Source organism: Apodemus sylvaticus, chromosome 12, assembly GCF_947179515.1.
Source record: "Apodemus sylvaticus chromosome 12, mApoSyl1.1, whole genome shotgun sequence".
Classification (NCBI taxonomy): domain Eukaryota; kingdom Metazoa; phylum Chordata; class Mammalia; order Rodentia; family Muridae; genus Apodemus; species Apodemus sylvaticus.
The window spans coordinates 10968042-10988951 of record NC_067483.1 but is presented as its reverse complement, the minus strand read 5'-3'; the positions used below and the strand labels follow the sequence as shown (position 1 = coordinate 10988951).

At 36.3% G+C, this 20910-nt stretch overlaps 1 protein-coding gene across 3 annotated transcripts in view; it reads left to right on the top strand.

Moving 5' to 3' along the window:
* LOC127697757 (contactin-associated protein like 5-3) overlaps positions 1-20910 on the top strand; it is an 826357-nt gene that overhangs the window by 102931 nt on the left and 702516 nt on the right. For all 3 annotated transcript variants that reach the window (XM_052201048.1, XM_052201047.1, XM_052201046.1), the window contains exons 2-3: positions 12888-12992; positions 18341-18534. In XM_052201048.1, the coding sequence (XP_052057008.1) occupies positions 12888-12992; positions 18341-18534 (299 nt within the window). The remainder of the gene's footprint in view (positions 1-12887; positions 12993-18340; positions 18535-20910) is intronic.

Below are 20910 nucleotides of genomic sequence, written 5' to 3'. Positions count from 1 at the left end.
TTGAGCCACAGATCAGTCTGTATATGCTCTTTCATTGGTCACTTAGTCTCTGGAAACTCCCAGGAGTTCAGGTTAGATGGTACTATTAATCTTCCCATGAGGTTTCCATCCACTTCAGCTCCTTCAGTCCTTCTCCTCACTCTTCCATAAGGGACCTCCAACCTCAGTCCAATGGTTGGCTCTAAGTATCTGCATGGGTCTCAGTCATATGCTAGTAGAGTCTCTCAGAGGACAGCCATGCCAGATTCCTGTCTGCTAGCACAACATGGCACCAGTAGTAGTGTCAGGGTTTGTTGCCAGCCCATAGGTTGGACCACAAGTGGGGCCAGTCATTGGTATGACAATTCTTATAAAGAGTTTAATTAGGTTGGCTTACAATTTAGAGGTTTAGATCATTATTGCAATGTCATGTTTAGTCATTTGTTTTTATTCACATTGTCTTTATTGATGACAAAATGTAATATTTTGTTTACCCCATCTTCCAGCCAAATAGCCTTCTTTTTGCTTTATTTTGTGTGTTTGTGGTATTTTCCACTATTTTTCTTTTATGATTATTTGTTTTTTCTAATTTCCATCCATGTTTTTAAATATTCATATTTAATTGATTTTGGTTTCCTCTCTTTTTCTTCTATGTTGCTGACTTTCTTATGTATGTTCTGAGTTGATTTATTTTCCTTATTTATTTCCTTGTTTATTTTTACATTAAAGTCATTGGTAAATATAAAAGTGGGCTTTTGAATTCATTGTCCTTTCCATATCTTTGGATCATAACTGAGGAAGCATGACATCTTAAGGATATAATTTTGCCTTTGTCACATTATATGACATTCTGACCTGAAGCTTTTCCATGTTCTTGTAGAGATGCTCTTGTATTATTTGAGCACCTTTATGGTGGTCAGTCTTTCCTTAAGTATTCAGTACCCAGTGCTATTCAGAATGGAAAAATACTGGAAGCAATAACACCAAATGTAATACAATCTTGAGTGAAACCAAAATCAATTAAAACTGGGAAAATTTATAATCAGGTACAATGGAACAGAACATGTTATATATAAAAACAGTATTTATATTGTATTATAAAGTTAAAATATATTGTACTTTAAAATTAAAATAGTAAATAAAAGAACCAATAAAAGGAGCACAATGGATAGAAAGCAAATGAAGAAATGACAAGAAAAAGTAAAAGAAAGGAAAATAGAAAATGGATTAGAATTTTTGAAAAGGAAAGAAAGGAGCAGGAGAAAAATAAAAGTAATCGAAGGATGAAGTAATCGAATTCTTCTCCTGATGAAGAATTCACGTGCACATAACTACAAAATTATAAGAAGTATAATAAAGTTTTATACAGCTTTGTAAAACCTAAAACTAATATGAAAGACAATTATAGTGAAAAAGAAAAGGGAAAATGTAAAGGACATGGAAAAAGAGGTGGGAAAACCAAGGTTTGTGCATCTTGTTTCTGCTTCATGTCAAGTATGACTGTGGTGGAGTCAAATGGAGCCCTGGAGTACTTAGGCCATTTATTCTGCTCCCGATCGTGGACTGGATGAATGTTAGTTGTCCAACAGAGCTACCTCTCTCTTGTGTAGCATAATGTCTGCTGCCCCTACTTAGCTTTGCAGCCCCAGATTTGAACAGGTTCTCTCACTCTCTTCAGATTTCTTAGTTATCAATCCTAGTACAGCTAATGTTTGAGATAAATGGTGTCTCTTATGTAAGTGGGACAAATAGAAGTAACCACTACTGACATGCATACAAGTAGATCAGACATCTTGATAGAATGATGCTATAATAGGAATTAGGCACTCAGCTGGAGCTTTATAGTTTCTTCTTTCCTAGTAGAAATAAGCCCTGCGACAGATAGATAGCTTCAGAAGTTTTATCATAAGTGACCTTAGACTCAGAGTTATCAAAATCAAAGTTATACATAGCTGATAGGGTTAACTCCTATGAACTGAGGGTGAGGTCAACAGCCATAAAAGCCCTCTCTATCCAAGCTAAACTTCCTACCACCTGAACTAGTTAGTTTATACTATGCTTGCTGCCAGGGTTTCATCAAGTTGATATTTTTTAAAAGATTACATTTGTTATTTGGTGCTCATGCACAAGTATGCACACACACACACACACACACACACCCACACACAAACACACACTATAATGTTTACTCTTATATTCCACTTACATTTCTCTCCTACTCTCAGCATCCCCTTCCTTTTTTTTTAACATTCTTGTCCTTTTTATTTTTATTTTTTTTTGTGACCCATTGATATTAATCAGGATTACCTTTGTTGATTTTAAAACTTCCCATTGGAGCCTAGTGTGCTCACAGTTAGCTTACATAGTTGAAGGCAATGACCATTGCTTTCCAAGAGTTCATCAGTAGCAACATTTTGTTATGTCAAATTGTCTCTCCTTCCAGAACTAACTACTTCTCACAGTGTTATTCCATTCTTCCATTCAACTGCCTGTTGATGATTGAACATCATTATTGCATCCCCCTGCTTAGGTCATTTTATTTTATTTTTTATTTAATTTAGTTTAATTTAATTTTTAATTTTCATTCAAAGTAATGGGTTTCTTTAAGGTGTTTCCACACATAATTTGTTTTGATTGATAATCCCTCTAATGTTTGCTGCTCTACGCTACCTCCTCGGCCCCATTTCTACTTGTACCATAAGTCTACCAGTATGTCTCTTTCCACTTTCATATCATATGTGTTCTATTATTATCCCCAATTCCAATCCCAAACATGTCAGTATAGCTCTTCTGTACATGGGGGCTGCGCTCATCTTTGACAAACTAATAGTAGTTGAATGGAACTCTGCTTCATTGATGGGCAATACCAAAGGAACATGATCTTGTGATGGTACTTCCTGCAGAGAAACCTGATTTCCCTTTCATATGAATTCTCTGGCTCCTGGACTCTAGCACTCCAACTGCTGCATAGCAGCATGATCCCTATGCTGAGAGTGACTTTTTGCTTACTCACTGTTTTTCACCCTTCTCCAGATAGGATCTGTCACAACCCTGTAATTTTTTCCAATCATTATTTTTAGAATAGAGTCTATTCTTTGCAGTCTTGATTCTTTTCATTCACTGTATCTTAGAAAACATACTGAAGGAAGTGTGCAAGAAACTTTAGTGTATTCAATCAAGCCATTGAAATATTAGATTATAGGACAAAAGTTGGAAGCCAATAAATAGTTTGCAGAAAACAAAATATTCTTCATCTTGGAATAAAAGAAAAAGTCAACAACCAGCAACAGGACTTCTGGAAATGGCTTAGGTTTTGCACAAATCATCTCTCTTCAGCTGGAGGTATCCACACAAGGCCCGTACAAGATTGATCTAACCAAAATTCCAACAAAAGTAGTAGGGAGATCCCAAGGCTCTACCTCTATTGAAGAAGATACTGTCAGTTGCTCCTAAGGGTGAGAGTCACTCTCCTTTGTATAAACAATCTTGTGTGTACTCTAAAGTCAGTGGTTGGCAACAAGGCCATGGGCATATAGGTGGCACAAAGTAGGCTAGGGCTTATCAACAATACCATAATACAAAGTGGATATGAACTTGTCAGGTGATATAGAGAACACTCAAGCATTAGAAATGAGGGAGTTGTGGAAGGATGTGATAATGTCTTTTGTATATTGTATATTTTAAATTGTTTAATATATATTTGACAAAAGTATAGAGCACTCAAGTAATTTCTTTATAATATTTTTTTAAAAAATGAAAACCAACTGTAGAGTGAAAGCACAACTTGGCTGTGTTGTGTAATTCAATAATAAAGCAAATTGTGACTGGAATTGTGATATATTCCTGGACAATCTGAGAAAGAAAGAACTATATTCACACAAAGTAGTCAGTCCACCAGGATTGTTTACCACTGTGGTACTGAGAAAAAGCTTCAAGACAGAGAACAAGCAGAGATATTGACTCTGATTGTAAGTCACACCAAAAAATAAAAAATAAAAAGAGCCAGCCTCTGGGTGCATGATAGCCATTTATTGCCAGTCCTCATCCTCATAAAAGTCTCCACTTTGCTATTCCTACTGTTATCCAAATATCTCAGAGCTCAGAGTCTTGACCACTTCTGATGGTTAGTCCCACTACAAGAGAGCTGACCCAGCATCCTGGCTCCCCAAAGAGCAACATCATTGTTGACGCAAGACACAGCTGCATCACTACTGACCTCATATAGAGCTCTGCCTCACTACTGACCTCAGACAAAGAACTGCATCACTGGAGACAAAGGACCATGTGTCAGGCCATGTCCTCTACAGTTGTACATGCAATTGGTCATAAGCACAATTTTCACTTATTTTTTAATATTAAATTATTATTGTTATAGGTGTTAGGAATTGACCAATAGGCTGGCCAATCAACTGTTTTACAACTGAGGCATATGACAGCACCTTTTGTGCAACAGAAAGATCTGCTGCTAGTTGTCCTCAATTCTGTGTATGAATGCAAGGTTTTCATATAGCAAACAGTATGGCCATGACTACCCAGAGAGTCATGCAAAATTATGTTAATGTCCTATAGTAACAAAGACATGGAGTGTCAGGCACAGAAGGTGAGGTTCTCTGTGCTGTATTTTAGAGAACTTCTGCCTTTTGTCTTGATCATTATGAAGCCACTTGTCCTTGAGTTTTATGGTAGAGAGAGAAGATGTTCATATTTTATAACAAATCCAGAGTATTATTCTCAGCATTTGTGAAGTGAAATTATAGGTTACAATGGGAAAAATAAATGAAGGCAAAATACTGAGTTATCACCTCTAAGTATTTGTAAAGACATGAGACAGAATTGATACTTCATACAGTTGTTGAAATAAAATAGGCCATGTTGTGTTCAATACCAACAGGAATTTTATCTTGCTCATAAATGCAAGTGAATCTCTTAAGCTAAAAATTCCCATATGCAGACAATTTGCTGTAGTAATCAAGATGATACACCCAATTTCACTTCAGTTCCATCTGTAACTCTATTGGTATTTTAAATATAATGAATAAAAATATATGTTGGCACCAAAAGCAAATATTACCTAAACCAGCAACATTTTTAACATTGAACAGTAGCTTGTAAAGAACTGTTGTAACACTGGATTTACTACAAATTCTGGGTGTTCTGCTCCACACTGTGAAAGAAGATCTTTGGAATGCAGTGTTATTACTTGTGAAGAGCAAGTCATCCTCGTGACTGCAATGTGAAGCATCAACATTCTTGACTATACATGCAGATATTCCAAATTAAAAAAAATGAGTATATTCCATTTTTCCCTTCTTACATGTCTTTCCTTCCTGTTCCTTCCTCCCTCTTGATAAGAAAGCATTACAAATACAGTGAAAAAGAAATCAGAAAGCTGTTAAGATATAAAATCTGTGAAAACTCACTGTCATGTGTCAATAGTTTCCATAGTCTAGAAATCCACTTTCTTTTAACAATAAGATATACTAATAAACTCCACTTATAGTATTACTTCCTTATATTGCCATTGCCACAAAATATATTTAATCCTGTATCAAGAGGCACAGGCTAATTAGAAAGTGGAAATGAGCTGCTACACCTTCATAATCCTTTGGAGATATTTCACATGCAAAACACAACACACATTAAATACATATTTATGAATAATATAAATAGTGGCAGCATGTCTCATATAGATGTGGAACATCCCTAGCAGTCACCAGTGAATATAGATTTACATATGTCCTGATTCAGGCTGATCCAGTAGCAGTCATAGATGAATTTTCACTCTCTTTTTTATTCAACTCTTCTAATACATAAAGTGAGTTCAGATGTCTGTCTGATTGCATATATCCATCAAACATTGAATATTAGAATATGTTGCTGGTAGATTGGATTAATATAGTATTAACAGTGTCTAATATGTAACAGCAAATTTGCTTTTGTTCAACAATGAGACTTGAATTTTCATTGAAATAGGTAAGGAGTATAGCTGGCATTTTATCTTTAAGTCATAAAAGAAAATAGTAAAAGACTGCATAGATGGCTCTGCCTTTATGAGTTCTGACTTCACTTATGCAGGACCTGGCTTTAATTCCCATCACTGAAATCAGTCAGCTCACAATATCCTGTACATCCTGTTTTAGGGAACCTGTTCTAGCTTTCACAGACACGTACCCCCATGTCTACAGACCTGCACAGAGACTCATACATATATAAATAAAAACAAAATAAATTTTAGAAACAGCAAACATCAAAGATGATCAGTCATTTGCTGAAGAAAATAATCATTACAATTTGATTTGGGCTTAAATTGTAATTGCATCTGAGATTAGGGAGGAATACCTCAGGAATGAGAATTTTGAGAGCTGATTCTGGAAGTAGACTGTTGTGCATTAGGTGATATCTCTCCTCAACCCTTGAAGAACACCAGGGGCCTACCCTGTCCTTTAGAACAAATGGTACCAAGGCAGGAGACAGCATCAAATGAAGGCAAAACACTGATGATGATCATTGTCCTTGTAACTCTCTCTCTTATTGTTTTGTCCTAATAAAAACTAGTTTCTGTTCCATTAATGTATTGTGTTAATAAATCCTGGTTTCTTTTCTCTTTGTCTCAAGGACATCTCACTTGCTAGACCAGAGTCTTGGAACTCATTAACTATTTGTGAACTAGAAAGAAATAGAGGAAAAAATCATTGACACAGATAATGTGAACAAACACACAAGCATTGATACACTCACACTCTGGTCAGGAGGCCCAACCACTTGTCTCATCAACTCCACAAGGGTTCATGGCATATATACATACATACATACATACATACATGCATGCATGCATGCATGCATATGAGGAGAGAGAGAGAGAGAAAGAGAGAGAGAGAGAGAGAGAGAGAGAGAGAGAGAGAGAGAGAGAGAGAGAGAGAGAGAGAGAGAGAGAGAGATACATACATTTGGATCAGGCAGAATCCCCCAAGCCACACATGCACATTTTCTGGGTGGATAGGACAATGCGGCAGATACCAAATTTATTCCTTTTTCCTGGACTTCTTATCTTTTCTTAAAGAACAAAACTTCTTTAGAAAGTACCTACAGATAAAATGAAACACAAAGGGGGTTTACAGAAAGATGTTGACACTAAGTTCTAACCAGTGTTTCATTCTACATGCATATTATAAGTTCAAAGCAACATTCTCACATGTTTTCACTTTATAATGCACAGCTGTGGCTTTTTTCTAGGATCTGTCCTAGAATGAATGCTTTTATCTGATTCTCAATTTGTCATAAGCCCATTTCTCTTTTTAGTATAATTGTGAAAGCTCGTAGTATTCTATATCATGTAGCCTTTACTTAACTATTCTATGAAAGTTGGACACATTCTATTCTCAGTTCTAACTTTATTACATCATTCTAGCAAAACAACTACAATAATTTCCTAAAACCTTCATCTTGAACTTAATTGAATCAAATCAGGAATTCTATAAAATCTTTAATTAATCTAAAAGCATTTATGAAAGTTCATCTTCATATTGATTTGCAAGGAATTTGCCCAATAGGCTGAGTTGATGCCCAGGAACATTAGGCTATTAGATTGGTGACAAGTAAGCTATATCAAGAGCAAGAAGCAATCGTGTTATAAAGTGTCTAAGGTCTCTGAATTCTGAGAGCTCACTCATTGCAGTCTATGCAAAACAGTGAGGATATCCAGAAAATTCACTTGCATGCATTTAGCTTTCCATAGATGTCTTCTGACTGAAGAAGGCTTATTGTCTATCTTAGAACATTGCATTGGAAGAGGATGGGGGGAAAACCTAGTGTTCACTCCTTGTCCTCGTCAGAGGATTCTGTACTAACAGAATGTAAAATGCAAATATACTAAATTTGGAACTAATAGATTGATTCACAAGACATCTGGGTGGGTGACAATTGCTGTATTCATATTGGAGAAGCTGAGAATAGGTATCTTCTCTGACGGGAAGCATTGCCCTCTGGCAGAGGAGGCTGGAGCTTTAGCTTTCCCCATCTGGTATTGAAGGCCAATCAGCATCATTCTTCTGGTACAGGATACAGATGCTTCCACATCCTGACTCTGGCATCAGCCGTCTGAAAGAATCCTGGGGAAACATTGACCTTCAGTCCACACTGGATGACCAAAGAAACTGAATCATGGTATCAGTGAAGGATAGCCTCAATAGTGTCCACAAAAATGAAGGAGTACTTGAACTCTTGACCAGGTAGATAAATCTATCAGTAAGATGAAAAAGTCAGGGAAAGAACAAAAGCTTTTCTGTTGGACTTTAATATATAGGCACTACCAGAAATTCCTGGCTATAATCTAGGAGATTTTTCCTGCTTCAACTAACCTAAAAGACACCCTGATATTTGTGACAAGACATTCCACTCTTAGAGATTCAAGATTCAGTCAAGTTGGCAACTGAGATTAATCATCAAAGTTCCTCATGGTGTTTTTGTGAAACAGAAAACATCTCATTCTGTACAAGATAACCATTAGAGAGCCTGGTACTCTGGATTTTGAGAAAGGAAGATTGCAATTTGGAGATTATGGGCTTCATAGATACCATCTCACAAAAACAAACTTCTTCCAGATCTGGATTCTTCATTCTTTTACCTTCTTTAAACAAACACACACACAGACACACACACACACACACACACACACACACACACACACACACACACACAAACACACACATGCACACCACAGACACAGTCAAAATACTGAGAAAATGAGGAAGTAGAGGAGTCTAAATATGAAAGACAGTGTAATAGGCTTCCTAGAAGCCTGTAGGATTAATGGAGCAGGTGGCTTTTCCTTTTCTTTCTTTCCAGATATGTTGGGTCTGAAGTTAAGCCAGCCTCTACTAGGATGCCCTGCTGTATGATGATTACAGCTAGTGATCTCCTTTTTACATTTCATCTTTTTCTCTTCTGTACTTATCCTGAGTCCTTGGCTTACTGTGAGCCCCAGCACATAAGAGCTATCAGCAGCATGTGTTCTTTGGGCAGTTTCATAGCACAGGAGCAAGATCCTAGATCAAACTTTTAGATTTCCTTCTAGATGGAGCAGCTATTCCCAGAAGCCTGGGCTGCTGTGGTTCTCATATGGACTTCATACTGTTTGCTTCCTCCTGTTTTTATTTCTTCACAGTTTATGACTAGATTTGGCACAGGCATAAAACACAGTTTCACCCACATATCAAGATTTTCTTCTGATATTCTGACAGGAGAAGAAACAAATGTAGGAGTTAGGAACACCAAGATCAAAGGCCTGGTCTATTATTTGTCAAGATTATTGGGTAAATATGGGGATGCCAGAGGGAATCACCTCCTTCCTTAAGATGGAATCTTAAGAGAGTATGACCTTTTTTCTTTTCTGATTTTAATTTTTCCCACTTTTATTATTGATTTGGGACATAAAATCTTAAGTCAGATGGGTTCTCTAAAACCCATTTTTTAAGCTCACCATTTGTGAGAACAAGAAACTTCATGTTTTCTTCTGGGACCATCCTTTTGCAGGGTTCATTGTTCCCAGATGTCCTGACACCCAAAGTGGAAACATTGTCCTCAGAAATATCTTAGGTAGAAGATGCAGTAAGGAACATTGCTGCTACTTCAGTGATGTCAAAGGTATCATGGAGATCAGATACTCCTAAAGCTGTCAGGAGAATACAGAAGGATACACAAATGTGGAAATACTTTCAGCTCTACAAGAACCTCTGTAAATTTGTGCTAAGCTCTCCCTGAAGTATATCATCTTACACACTTGTATTTGTTCATGGTCTCTGAACAATTTAGAGTGTTTAGCTCTGTTTTGCTCATATACATCCTCAGTGCCCATCTGAGGATGCGCCAAAATAGAATGTAAAAATACATGGGATAATTTAAATGTAAAAGATTAGGTCACAATTATGTTTCACATTGCAGACATTTTAACAATCTACATATGCACCCAATAGTTACAATGAAAAGGAATAAAATTAAGCACCAGGACCATTTTCTAAGTAATATGTGACTTGAACTAAATTCAGATATTTTTAAAGAGGTATATTCAGTTTAATTAAAATACAAAATACAAATGTGTAGACAAATGAAGTGGTGATTGTACTGTATAACTTGATAAGAAAGACTTTTGAGGATGATGATCAGAGCCAGTAGTAGAGTACTTAAGATGGCCATCCATTGCACATGGGAAACTTTGGGAACTGCACTCTCTGTGAGTGTGTGTGTGTGTGTGTGTGTGTGCGCACATGCATTTATTCCCTAGTGTGCAGGTATATATGTTTGCAAGTAGATATGCATTCTCATACCTGTGTTAGTCTTTGAAAGAATGAGGCCAACCTTGAGTATCATTCTTAGGATACTGTCCATCTTGTGTTTTAAGACAGAGTCTCTATTTGTGCTGGACTAAGTCTCAGAAATCGGTTATTCTGCCGTGCATGCAATCTTCAGACATTCATTTGCCTTTTCCTCCCCAGTACTGGTATTATCAGAAGTCAACATTGCTGTCAGGATTTTCTCTGGGTGGTTGAACTCTTTATGGGTACACAGCAACACTTGTCAAATCAAACTATGCCTCCAGCTGTATTTCTTTTTCAGATGTTTCTTGATGACAAACTATTCATAAGCAAACCTAACAACTGTCTTACATTTATGTGTGGGGTGGAGCTTAGACAGAATCCTAACATTTTGTGCTTTTTTTGTTGCTTCTATGTCCCATATCAGGTCTTGCATGGTTTTAATCATATTCTTCACCTGTTTTTTGTTTCTATATTTCTTAATATTTATTTGCTTCCTCTTTTAGTGTCTCTAAAATATTTGAATATATTTTCTTATATTTTCTCAAGTATTTATTCATGTCCTCTTTGAAAGCCTTGATCATCTTTATAAGATTAAATTTAAGAACATCTTCTTATACTTCAGTTTCATTAGGATACTCAGGGTTTGTTGTAGCATAATAGCTGGGATCTAGTGGTGCCATGTTCCCTTTGCTCTAGTTGATTGCGTTCTTATGCTGTCCATTTAGCATCTGTTTTCCCTGGTGTTTGCTGGATGATGTTGGCAGGACTTCTTGGGATGATGTGGGGTGTTATTGACCAGACAATGGAGATCAAGGTACCCGACTCTGCTGACTGTGCTTCAGGAAGAACCCACTCTGTAGGCTGTGTCCTGGGTGGATTCTACTCTGGAGGCTCTGTCCCAATTGGACACATCTGGGATTGACAGTTTATCCTACTGTTATAGAATTGGTGGTTCATGTTTTCAAGCTGATTATTATTGCCACCTCCTCCATAAGATTTCCATGGGGAAGCAGGACACCTTTGGGACATGTAAGACTCATTCATCCAGACTGAAGTGCTAAAAATGGGGTTCAAGAGACTCCATGCAACTCACCTCTGCCTAAACACAGTTTCTAACAAACAAACATTTAAACCTCGCATTTCTAATTAATATTTCTGCAATTATCTGAAACACAGCTTTGTAGGATTTGCCTGGAAAAACAATTATGACTCTATGTTAATGTTCTTTCAAATGTCAGATCAGTTTCTTCAAAGAGACTACAAAATTTACCTTGAATGGCACATTTAAAATCTGTTTTCAGTAAGGTCTGTCTAGATGCTGTGGAATCATTTTTTAATGTCCCAAAAAATCAACTGTGTTCAAAATTTAAAAATGGGAACATAATATTGGCTTTGTAAGTTTAACTAGCTATTTCATGGATTGGTTCTTTCTCTTGTCCTTATCTTCATCATTCACCATCCTACTCTTTCCATATACCTTTTCTTAAGTTCTATTATGTAGTAGGTTCATTGCCAAAGAGCCACAAAAAAAGATGGACCATCTCATGAAAGATTCAGAAAAAATACATTGCTACAGCCCATTGATTACCAAGTCCTATAACCTGTCTTGTGCTGCTGTAACAGAATATCTCTGATAGAATCATGTATAACAAAGCGCTGTTGGCTGGCATCTCTAGAGGACTAAATATCTGATATCAAGGTGACAGTATATAGTGAGCCAACATGCTGAATCACTATGTGATGTAAGGAAAGAGGAAGAGAAACTGCACTTCTAAAACACTGAATCCACAATAGCAGTGAAGCTTTCAAAGATACTGCCTCTTATTTTACATGCATGGAAATTAAATTTAAGTTAAAAATTTGATGTGCACAAATATTCAAACCAGTTATTTCTATCCTATGTGCTAAGCATGAAGACAAAGCTTGTCCATCTGAAATTTATGGATTAGTGTGAATGTAAGGAGACATTACATGGATGTCAAGGCAGGCATTTGTCCATAGCATCATCTTGTTTAATGTTATCAAAGCAGCCTTAGAAAGTATGTCACCAGAGAAAGCTAAAAAATTAGCTATTGAAATACCTACCTCACTCCTGTTTGTACTTCTATTTTACATCTAGTAACATAGCTGAGCATATATGTAAGTATCACATTTCACACTTGCTCATGTACAAGTTGTAGTAAGGAATTAAAAATTATTGTACTTTGAGTGACACATTTATTGCAAATATTCATGGAGGCTGAAATTGAGAAATAAATGATAACCCATAAGATACACCATGAGGCTTTGCTCAACTAAAGGAAAAGATTGATAACTGGATTTGTAACTCAAAGCTTCCTAAGAATTTTTGTTTATAATATTTACTAGTCTTGTTAGATTGAACCCCTCCACACACAGGCTTCATTTTCTCCGTCAATAAAAGGAAGTCATATTGGAGGGTTTTGAGATGTAAGTGAAAAGAAACACACTGAAAAATAGTTCCCAATGTTCTCCAAAGCAAATGATTAATAACAGAGAGTGCCTATAAGTTCCTTCTTTGTAAAAGTTTTTCTTGTGCATAGATTCTGACTTTTCCTGTTCTTGCCACCTTTTCAGATAACTGTGATGACCCATTGACCTCCTTCCTCTCACTGAGGGCTTTCTCTAGCTCCTCAGATCTCACTGGAAGGTCTAGCCCTGCTCAGCTCAACTGGAGAATGGGTAAGTATAGGAACTAAGCCCACAACACATGTGTTAGATGAAGACATCATGAGTGCTTAGGAGAGAGAAAGTGCTCTATCTACATAGGGGTCGCATCCAACCTCACAGTCCAGAAGAAAATCTTCAAGGTTAAGTCTGTAGTAAAAGTTCTTCCAAGCATATAATAGGCAACATGTTCTACCAATCCAAAGATCCATCAAGGAATTATTTGTAGTTTGTTGTTGTTGTTGTTGTTGTTGTTGTTTTTGTTGTTGTTGTTTGAGGTACTGACTCTTGAACCCAGGAATCCATGTATTTTAAGAATGTACTCATTCAGGGGACCACCCACATAGCTATCCTGTAAAATTCTTTGTGTACATTTTTATGTGAATATAAACTTGCTTATATAGAGGTAACGTGTTTATATACACATGCTTACATGTTTGCAATTGTATGTTGTGAGAGGAGCAGAAGAAAATCTTGAGTGATGTTTTTTAGGTGTCATATACTCATATGAGGAAGGGTGACTCACTAGACTGGAGCTTGAAGGTTTGGCTGCCTGATTTCCTGTTTCTGCCTCCCAGAGGTGGGATTATAATTATGCGCCACTGTGACAATTTGTTTTGTAACAGAGGTTCTGTGAGACAAAACTCAGGTTTTCTTGCGTGTGTGTAAGATGTAAGCACTCCATGCATTGAGCTGAGGCATCCCTAACACTGTGAATTTGTTTTCATTTTTTTAGTCATGGTATGATATACTGAAGATTTTTTTCTTAAACATTTGTTTTACTGAATACATTTTATGTGTCAGGATAAATATCTACAAAATCATACTTCATGATAAGTTAGTGGATTGTTTATAAAATATCTTAAAATATTTAATTATACTGTGAGATTAATTACACTATTTTAAAATAGACATTGAATGTATTAACTAAAAGTAAATGCAAATAATATGTAACCTTGTCAGATAGAGAGCACTGTGAATAAGTACTTGTTCTGGCTAAACTAGAATAGTTACACTTTGAATGTAAAGACTTTATTGTAGTGACTCTAATGTAAAGATAACTTAGTCAATATAAAGCTGGATCTTTAGAAATATTTTCATCATATTTTGATATTGATTTTGTGATATAGATAGATGTAGATGTAGATGTAGATGTAGATATAGATATTGATATAAAAACAAAGTTGTTCCTTTTCATAAAGAATTTAACTTATAAAGATCTAAAATCTGGTTAATATTATAAACATATTCTTAATTAAAAAACTAGTTATACTATATAGGCCTCGTAGCATAAGAATCATGTGTAGGTTTCATTCCAGCCTTAAGGGTCTTTGCTCTGCCCAGATCCTGTTTCATATGGAGTTGAGTGCTCTGAAGAGAAGAACAGGTGCCGTGTTGAATGTTGCAGGTATAGGCACATATGAGCACAATGTTATTAGTGTTAGACACAGGATGCAGTTTTATGGTCTCATGTGTATAATGTATGTGTGTTTATATGTGTGAATGTATGTCTGTCTAAAAGCAACCACATGTGTTATTATTCAGAATGTATCTTCCTTACTACTACTATTACTTATTATTATCATTATTATTAGCAGTAGCAATTATTTTATTATTAAATATTTATCATCATCATGATCAGACAGGCTTTCTCACTGTCCTGACACTTGTAACCATTTACATTATATAATATTTATACTATTAAAGTCACATGAGGTATAAAGTAAGGTAAAACCTGCTAGTTCAAAAAGGTAACTTTATTTTCTGAATGTTATACAGAATGTCTATTTACAATCCTGATTCTACATCTAAACTACTATCTCTTTTTAAGTCTTTTTCTCTCTTTGTCATTCTAGTTAGCAAAGTCATTTTACCTTTCTCTTGAGCTCCTCCAAATTCAAGAAGGATGTTTAACAAGCATCTTTCCTGGAACACTGTTTTACCTGTTTGATGCAACAGACTTCTCTGTTGTTCCTATAAGTTCAAAGAGAAAATCCCTATCTCTTACTCTGAGCTCCTTCCATAAAGGATTTTCTATGCCAAAAAAAGAGGTAGGAAGAGAGGTAAAGGGGATGGGGAGAGGGAGAGAGACAGAAAGAGGGGAAGAATGGAGAGATTTCTATCAAATGTACAATTACTATCAAAGAAGTCTCCTACATATTGGCAGGATGAACCATGTCACAGTCATGGGGGACTGGGCCTCCAAGCCAAGTCAGTAGGGGCTTAATCATTTCACATTTACACTGGACTAGCTCAAGGATCAAGGACACCCAGGACACTGTGCTTCCAGCCACAAAGCAAAGACCATAAGACTTCCCCAAAGCAACTTATGTTAACATAGGCAGGAACTTTGCATTCTTTAGTATTCTTATCTATGGAGGAGGCATTTAGAGATATACCCAAACTACACCTATTGAGAATAAACCTAACTGCATCAGGCAAAGAAAATATCTATTTAAGCTTTCATATTTTGCTAAAAATTCTGTTTTCTGTGTACAATAATCAAATATCCTATGACTAAAACTTTTTATCAAGTTGGCTTGCCAGTCAGCCTTAGATATCTAGCTCTGTCTTCCTTCCCACAGCTGATTGCAGCTGTGAATCACTAAGCTCTGCATGTAAATATGAGTGGTGGGGTTTGAACTCAAGTGTTCATGTTTGTAAGGCAAGTACTGCACTGAGTAGGCCTTCTTACCAGCCCCAAGCCTTCTGTTTGCTTATTAATATGTTTTATTCTCAAAGTAAGTTTGTACATGAAGCAATTTGGAGTCTTGGATTACAGAGCCACCAAGTATGTTATAACTGAGGTTGTGATGTTTCCTCTCAGATAGTTCCACCTACAATCATGCAAAAGTGTTTGTTGTTCAAAGGACTTCTGTATGATGTATGGGAAGGCACAAGTCTTCGAAACCTCTTCCTTCTAAGATTTATATTAGGGACTAAAATATAGATGAGAGCTGTGATAATATCTTAGTTTTTTAAAGTCCAAGAGTGTAATTTAAGACCAAGGCTCAATAACTTATGTTCTGTGGTTCTCGCAGAATCTTCTACTGATCCAAGTGTTCACTGACCCTGTTAGTATGGCTTGCCAGTTTGTATGGGGTTTCCCTTGCCTCCATTTCCTTTGCATTGAGATAACAACTAGGCCACCACCTCTGCCCAGGTTTTACATGTGTACCAGGATATAAACTCTGGTCCTGCACAGAAAGCAATATGCCTGTTGAGTCATCACCCTAGAATTGTTTTCTTATTTCTAATATAACTTAAACTTATAAATAAATATTTGTAAAAATGACAACTTCTAAATCATGATAAAAAGGTTCAGTTGGGGACTCTTGAAAAATTATAAAGCATTGAAATGTTTATTTCAAACTAGTGAACACCACTAGAAAGATCCAAAATACTACATTATTCTGCTCATAATAGATTTATCATTTATTTTATAGTTATTTACTATAAGATAATATAAAGGAATTTGAACTTGCAAAAACCACAAGCATACAAATCAGCCTGTCTTTACTCAGAAAAAGTAACATCATATATGCATTTCCTATCAAGTTTTAGTGTTTTTGAGGTAATTCTGCATAAAACCCCTTTGCAATTTCTATCTTTCAAGAAAGTGAAGCCTTTAAAAGAGCAGAAAGAGATACTGGGCATGATGAATGTTTCCAGAATTAGTTTGTATTTCATAAAAAAAAATAAATCTTGCATCTATTTCAGTTCTCAGGACTGGTTTCAACTTTTCAGTGTGGTATGTAACAAAGTAGGAACAGCAAACATCTATTTCTGGGGCTGATATATCAAGATACTCAATACTTCTCTGCTTGTTGAACAGATTTAATCTCTGTATAAATATCCATCTGCTGTAAAAATAAGCTTTTCTTATGAGGGTTAAAAATGCATGCTCTGATTTATGGGCATAATGATAAGATATTAGGGGGCAGTTTATGACTGTGTTCACTTTGTAGAGTAATAGTTTTAAGTTCGCCCCAAGACCCTGTTATCAATCCAGCCACAGGTTCTTCCTCTAGTTAACAGTAGCAGGCATGAGCGACTTCATGTAGATCAGTATTTAAACAGGGTCACAGGTTTTGTCAGTTAACAAGAGTCAAGCTGGGATTAGGACTTCTGAAGCAGAACTTCTGATCAATCATAAAGTAGTTTGTTAGTCCCATGGCATTCATGCCATTACTAAACCATGTCTTGCCAAGGCAGTCTTTATTCTAGCTATTATGATTCACAGCTAGTTAAGGCTGATGACTACAGTTTTTCCTTTGGTAGTTTAAGTAGCACTTTCCAGCAGTGTGGATGTTAGACCATAGGAACAAAGCTTCAAAATCAGTACAAGGTTGATTTCTCCACATCCTATGACCAAAGTATATTGGGTCTTCAACAATAGTGTCTTCCCTTCAGTATCTGGAAGGAAACCAATAACAATGGTTATAGCTTTCATTTTTGTAGAGGAGTATATGATCATACTGAGAAAACTAACAATTAACATGCAGGTAAGCAATACATAGCACATATTTTTGAACTCATGTTTTCAGAGTTCTTTCCCATAGCCTGTCTTGTCTTGATTATCTCAGCAGTTATCCTTTTGTTGAGACTTTAGCCATACTAACACTTTCCAGACTCTTGCTGTTTCTGATTATCATGGAGTCATTAACCTTGGCAGAGAAAACATTCATCAAAGAAAGAACATGAAAATTTTTAAATTATTATGCAAACAAGCCTATGTCCATATCAACCTTAAAAACTCATGAAGGCACATGCCCTGCTGGTTCTGTTCCATGGGTAGGAGCCATGTCAGGACATTCCTTTAATATTCAGGTTTCAGCATAGTTTGCACTGTCTTGAAAGGCCTCTATGAGCAACTCCTAGGACAGTTTGTCCCCTGTGTCAATATTGTGACTTCTGTCTTTTTTTCTGTGAAAATCCCTCACATGCTTACTTTGAACTGTTTTGTCCATTTCACCCAGAATTCCCCTAATGGAAAATTTAATCAAATAATGATGCCCATGTAGGGCTCCATGAATGTCTTCTCTCAGTTTTGTACTAAGAGTGAGATACAGGTCTCCTTGTAGGTTCACAGAACAGGTTTGGACAAAGAATAGAAAGAAGGAGTAAAAGACAAGGGAATGGAGGAAAAAATAAATGGGAGAAGGAGAGAGAGACCATAAACACTGCACTTTACCTCAACCTGCAGGCCTGGGATTCAGAATGGGAAAATGATTCTGAAAGTGCTAAGAGTTTAAGTTCAAAGGCATAAACTGTGCCTTAATTAAAAATTTCATTGGTCTTTGGCATAGGAAATGGTGACTTTCTAAGATGTTATTAAAAGTATCTCTTTCATCCTATTCCAGGTACAGGTGGTTGGTCCCCAGCAGATTCTAATGCCCAACAGTGGCTCCAAATTGACCTGGGAAACAGAGTGGAGATTACAGCTGTGGCCACACAGGGAAGATATGGGAGCTCTGACTGGGTGACAAGCTATCGCTTGATGTTCAGTGACACAGGGCACAACTGGCAACAGTACACGCAGGAAGACAGCATCTGGGTAAGAAATATTTTCATCTACTACTGAACACAAATAAGTTTTGCTAATACTAACGAATGAGTATTTCTATCACCTTAATGTACCCAAACTATTAGGGCTTAATAACTCTCCTGTGCCTATTCAGAAATATTACATCGAAGCCATGTTTCCTGTATAGCTCTATAAAGTCAAATTGGTGTATCAACTGTAGAGTTCATTATTATTTCCCTCTACTGGAATTTTGATGGTTTTAGAACAGAGTTTGTTACATCATCTTTGAAAATGTAGAAACATGATAACAAACCCTAGGTGTTAGTAATACTGTGAATTGGCTAGTCTATTTTGTTCATTGTCTTGTGGTAAGGATCTATCAACAAAAGCAATACAAGTGAGAAAAGCCTCATTTTCGCTTATGGTTCTAGGGTTACTGTCTATCAAGGCAGGGGATTTAGAGCTGCAGGAGCTTGAGGCTGATGCTCACATGGCATTTATAATGAGAATAAGCAATGAATGCTATGCTAACACTCATCTCATTTTCTCCACTATTATACAGTCTAGAATCCTAGTCATGGAATTCTGCCTCCCACAGTGGGTGGGTTTGCCCATCTAAATTAATGTGATCAAGAAAGTTGCCTACAGAAATATTTAGAGGATAATATCTTAGCTGACTCCAGACTTTGAAAAAAGAACCATTATCATTCACCATTTTATTGGCTGCAGATATATGGCCCAACTTGTTTGTTTTTGTGTATGTGTGCGTGCATGCGTGTGTGTGTGTGTGTGTGTGTGTGTGTGTGTGTGTGTGTGTGTGTGTATGTATGTATGTATGTGTGTGTACACTTTACATAATTTTCACAAATAGCTCAACTATTTCACCTGTCCAAGGTTGCAAAGTATGAGATTATGCCTGGGGAATCTGTACTTCTGATATGATAGAATATGCTAAACATTCACCTTTGAAGGTTCTAAAAATATTAAAAGACAGAAAAATGGCCAAGTTTTATCTCCTCCTGGTACTGTGAGTAAATATCAGTTTGGGAGTGAAATGTCTACTCTAAATTATAAAACAGAGCTTTCTTCCCTGCATAGCCTCATATTTGTAAATTTACTATAAGTAAAAGTTGTCAGGAAACCATAAAGAAAAGAAAGCAGAGACAAGAGGCACAGTGTAACGCTACCTAGAGATCTCTCTAGAGACTGGAGTTTGAGACTTGGGAATATGGCTTGACAAGCAGAGTATTTACCATCAAAGAATGAGGAATGAAGTTCAGATCTCTGGGACTCATAAACAAGCCAGGTAGATGTACTGGCATCCTTGTAGTCATCCAGAGCCAGTCTAAAGAAAAACAATAGACACTGCCCATACTGAGTGATAGAGAAAAAGGGCACAGATGTCAACCCGAGCCTTATCCACAAAGGGGAACACCTGTATGAGCATACATGTATATGTAAGCATACATGTACATATCAAAAAAGAAAAATAATGCATTGAATAAAGTGTAAACAAAACTATGTTTTAGTTTAGGAGAAAAACCTACAAATTTCTTCTAAAATGACATGAAGTGTGAACACATGGTAATAGATAATAATCTATCCCTCTCAGATACACTTTGACCTTAATACATCTTTCAGTATTAGCCCAATTTCGGTGAAAAGAATGTTCTTTATCTGCACTGATATCTGATGCTCATCTACAATATATGCCTCGAAATTGAGACCAGGAGTAAAGTGAGCATTCTGGTAAGTTAACAAATAAGGAATATTGAATATCAGCGATGTCATCTTTATGCAATCCTCAACAAAATCTGAGCACAATTCTTCAATGATGTGGAAAGAGCAATTCATTCATTCTTTCTTTCTTTCTTTCTTTCTTTCTTTCTTTCTTTCTTTCTTTCTTTCTTTCTTTCTTTCTTTCTTTCTTTGCTTTCTTTGCTTTCTTTCTTTCTTTCATTCATTCATGCATTTATTTATTTATTTATCTTGTGTATGTGGAATGTGTGAATTTGTGTGATAATTTACTTCACTTGTATTTCACTAGTATATTCACTAGTGCTCATTTCAGGTGCCCATTTTAGAATTACATTTGCTGCTGATAACTTCTTCTCTTTGGATAATATAAATATGAGTTCATTCTATTTAACTGATCTGCCACTCACATCTTCCTGAATGAGATTCAGTCCATAAAATACCACTTTACATTTGATGCAGTCACTTTTAGAAACAGGTAAGAGCTCCACTCTACTCATCTTTTTACACAATACCCTGAAGACAGTTTTCAGAAGTAAGTGAAGGCTGGACAATATTCTGGAGGAAAAACAAGAAGTGAATAGATTCATGTCCATGAGGAAACAATCTTCCAAGGAAGTATCTCTGCACTGATAATTCTAGCTCAGAAGT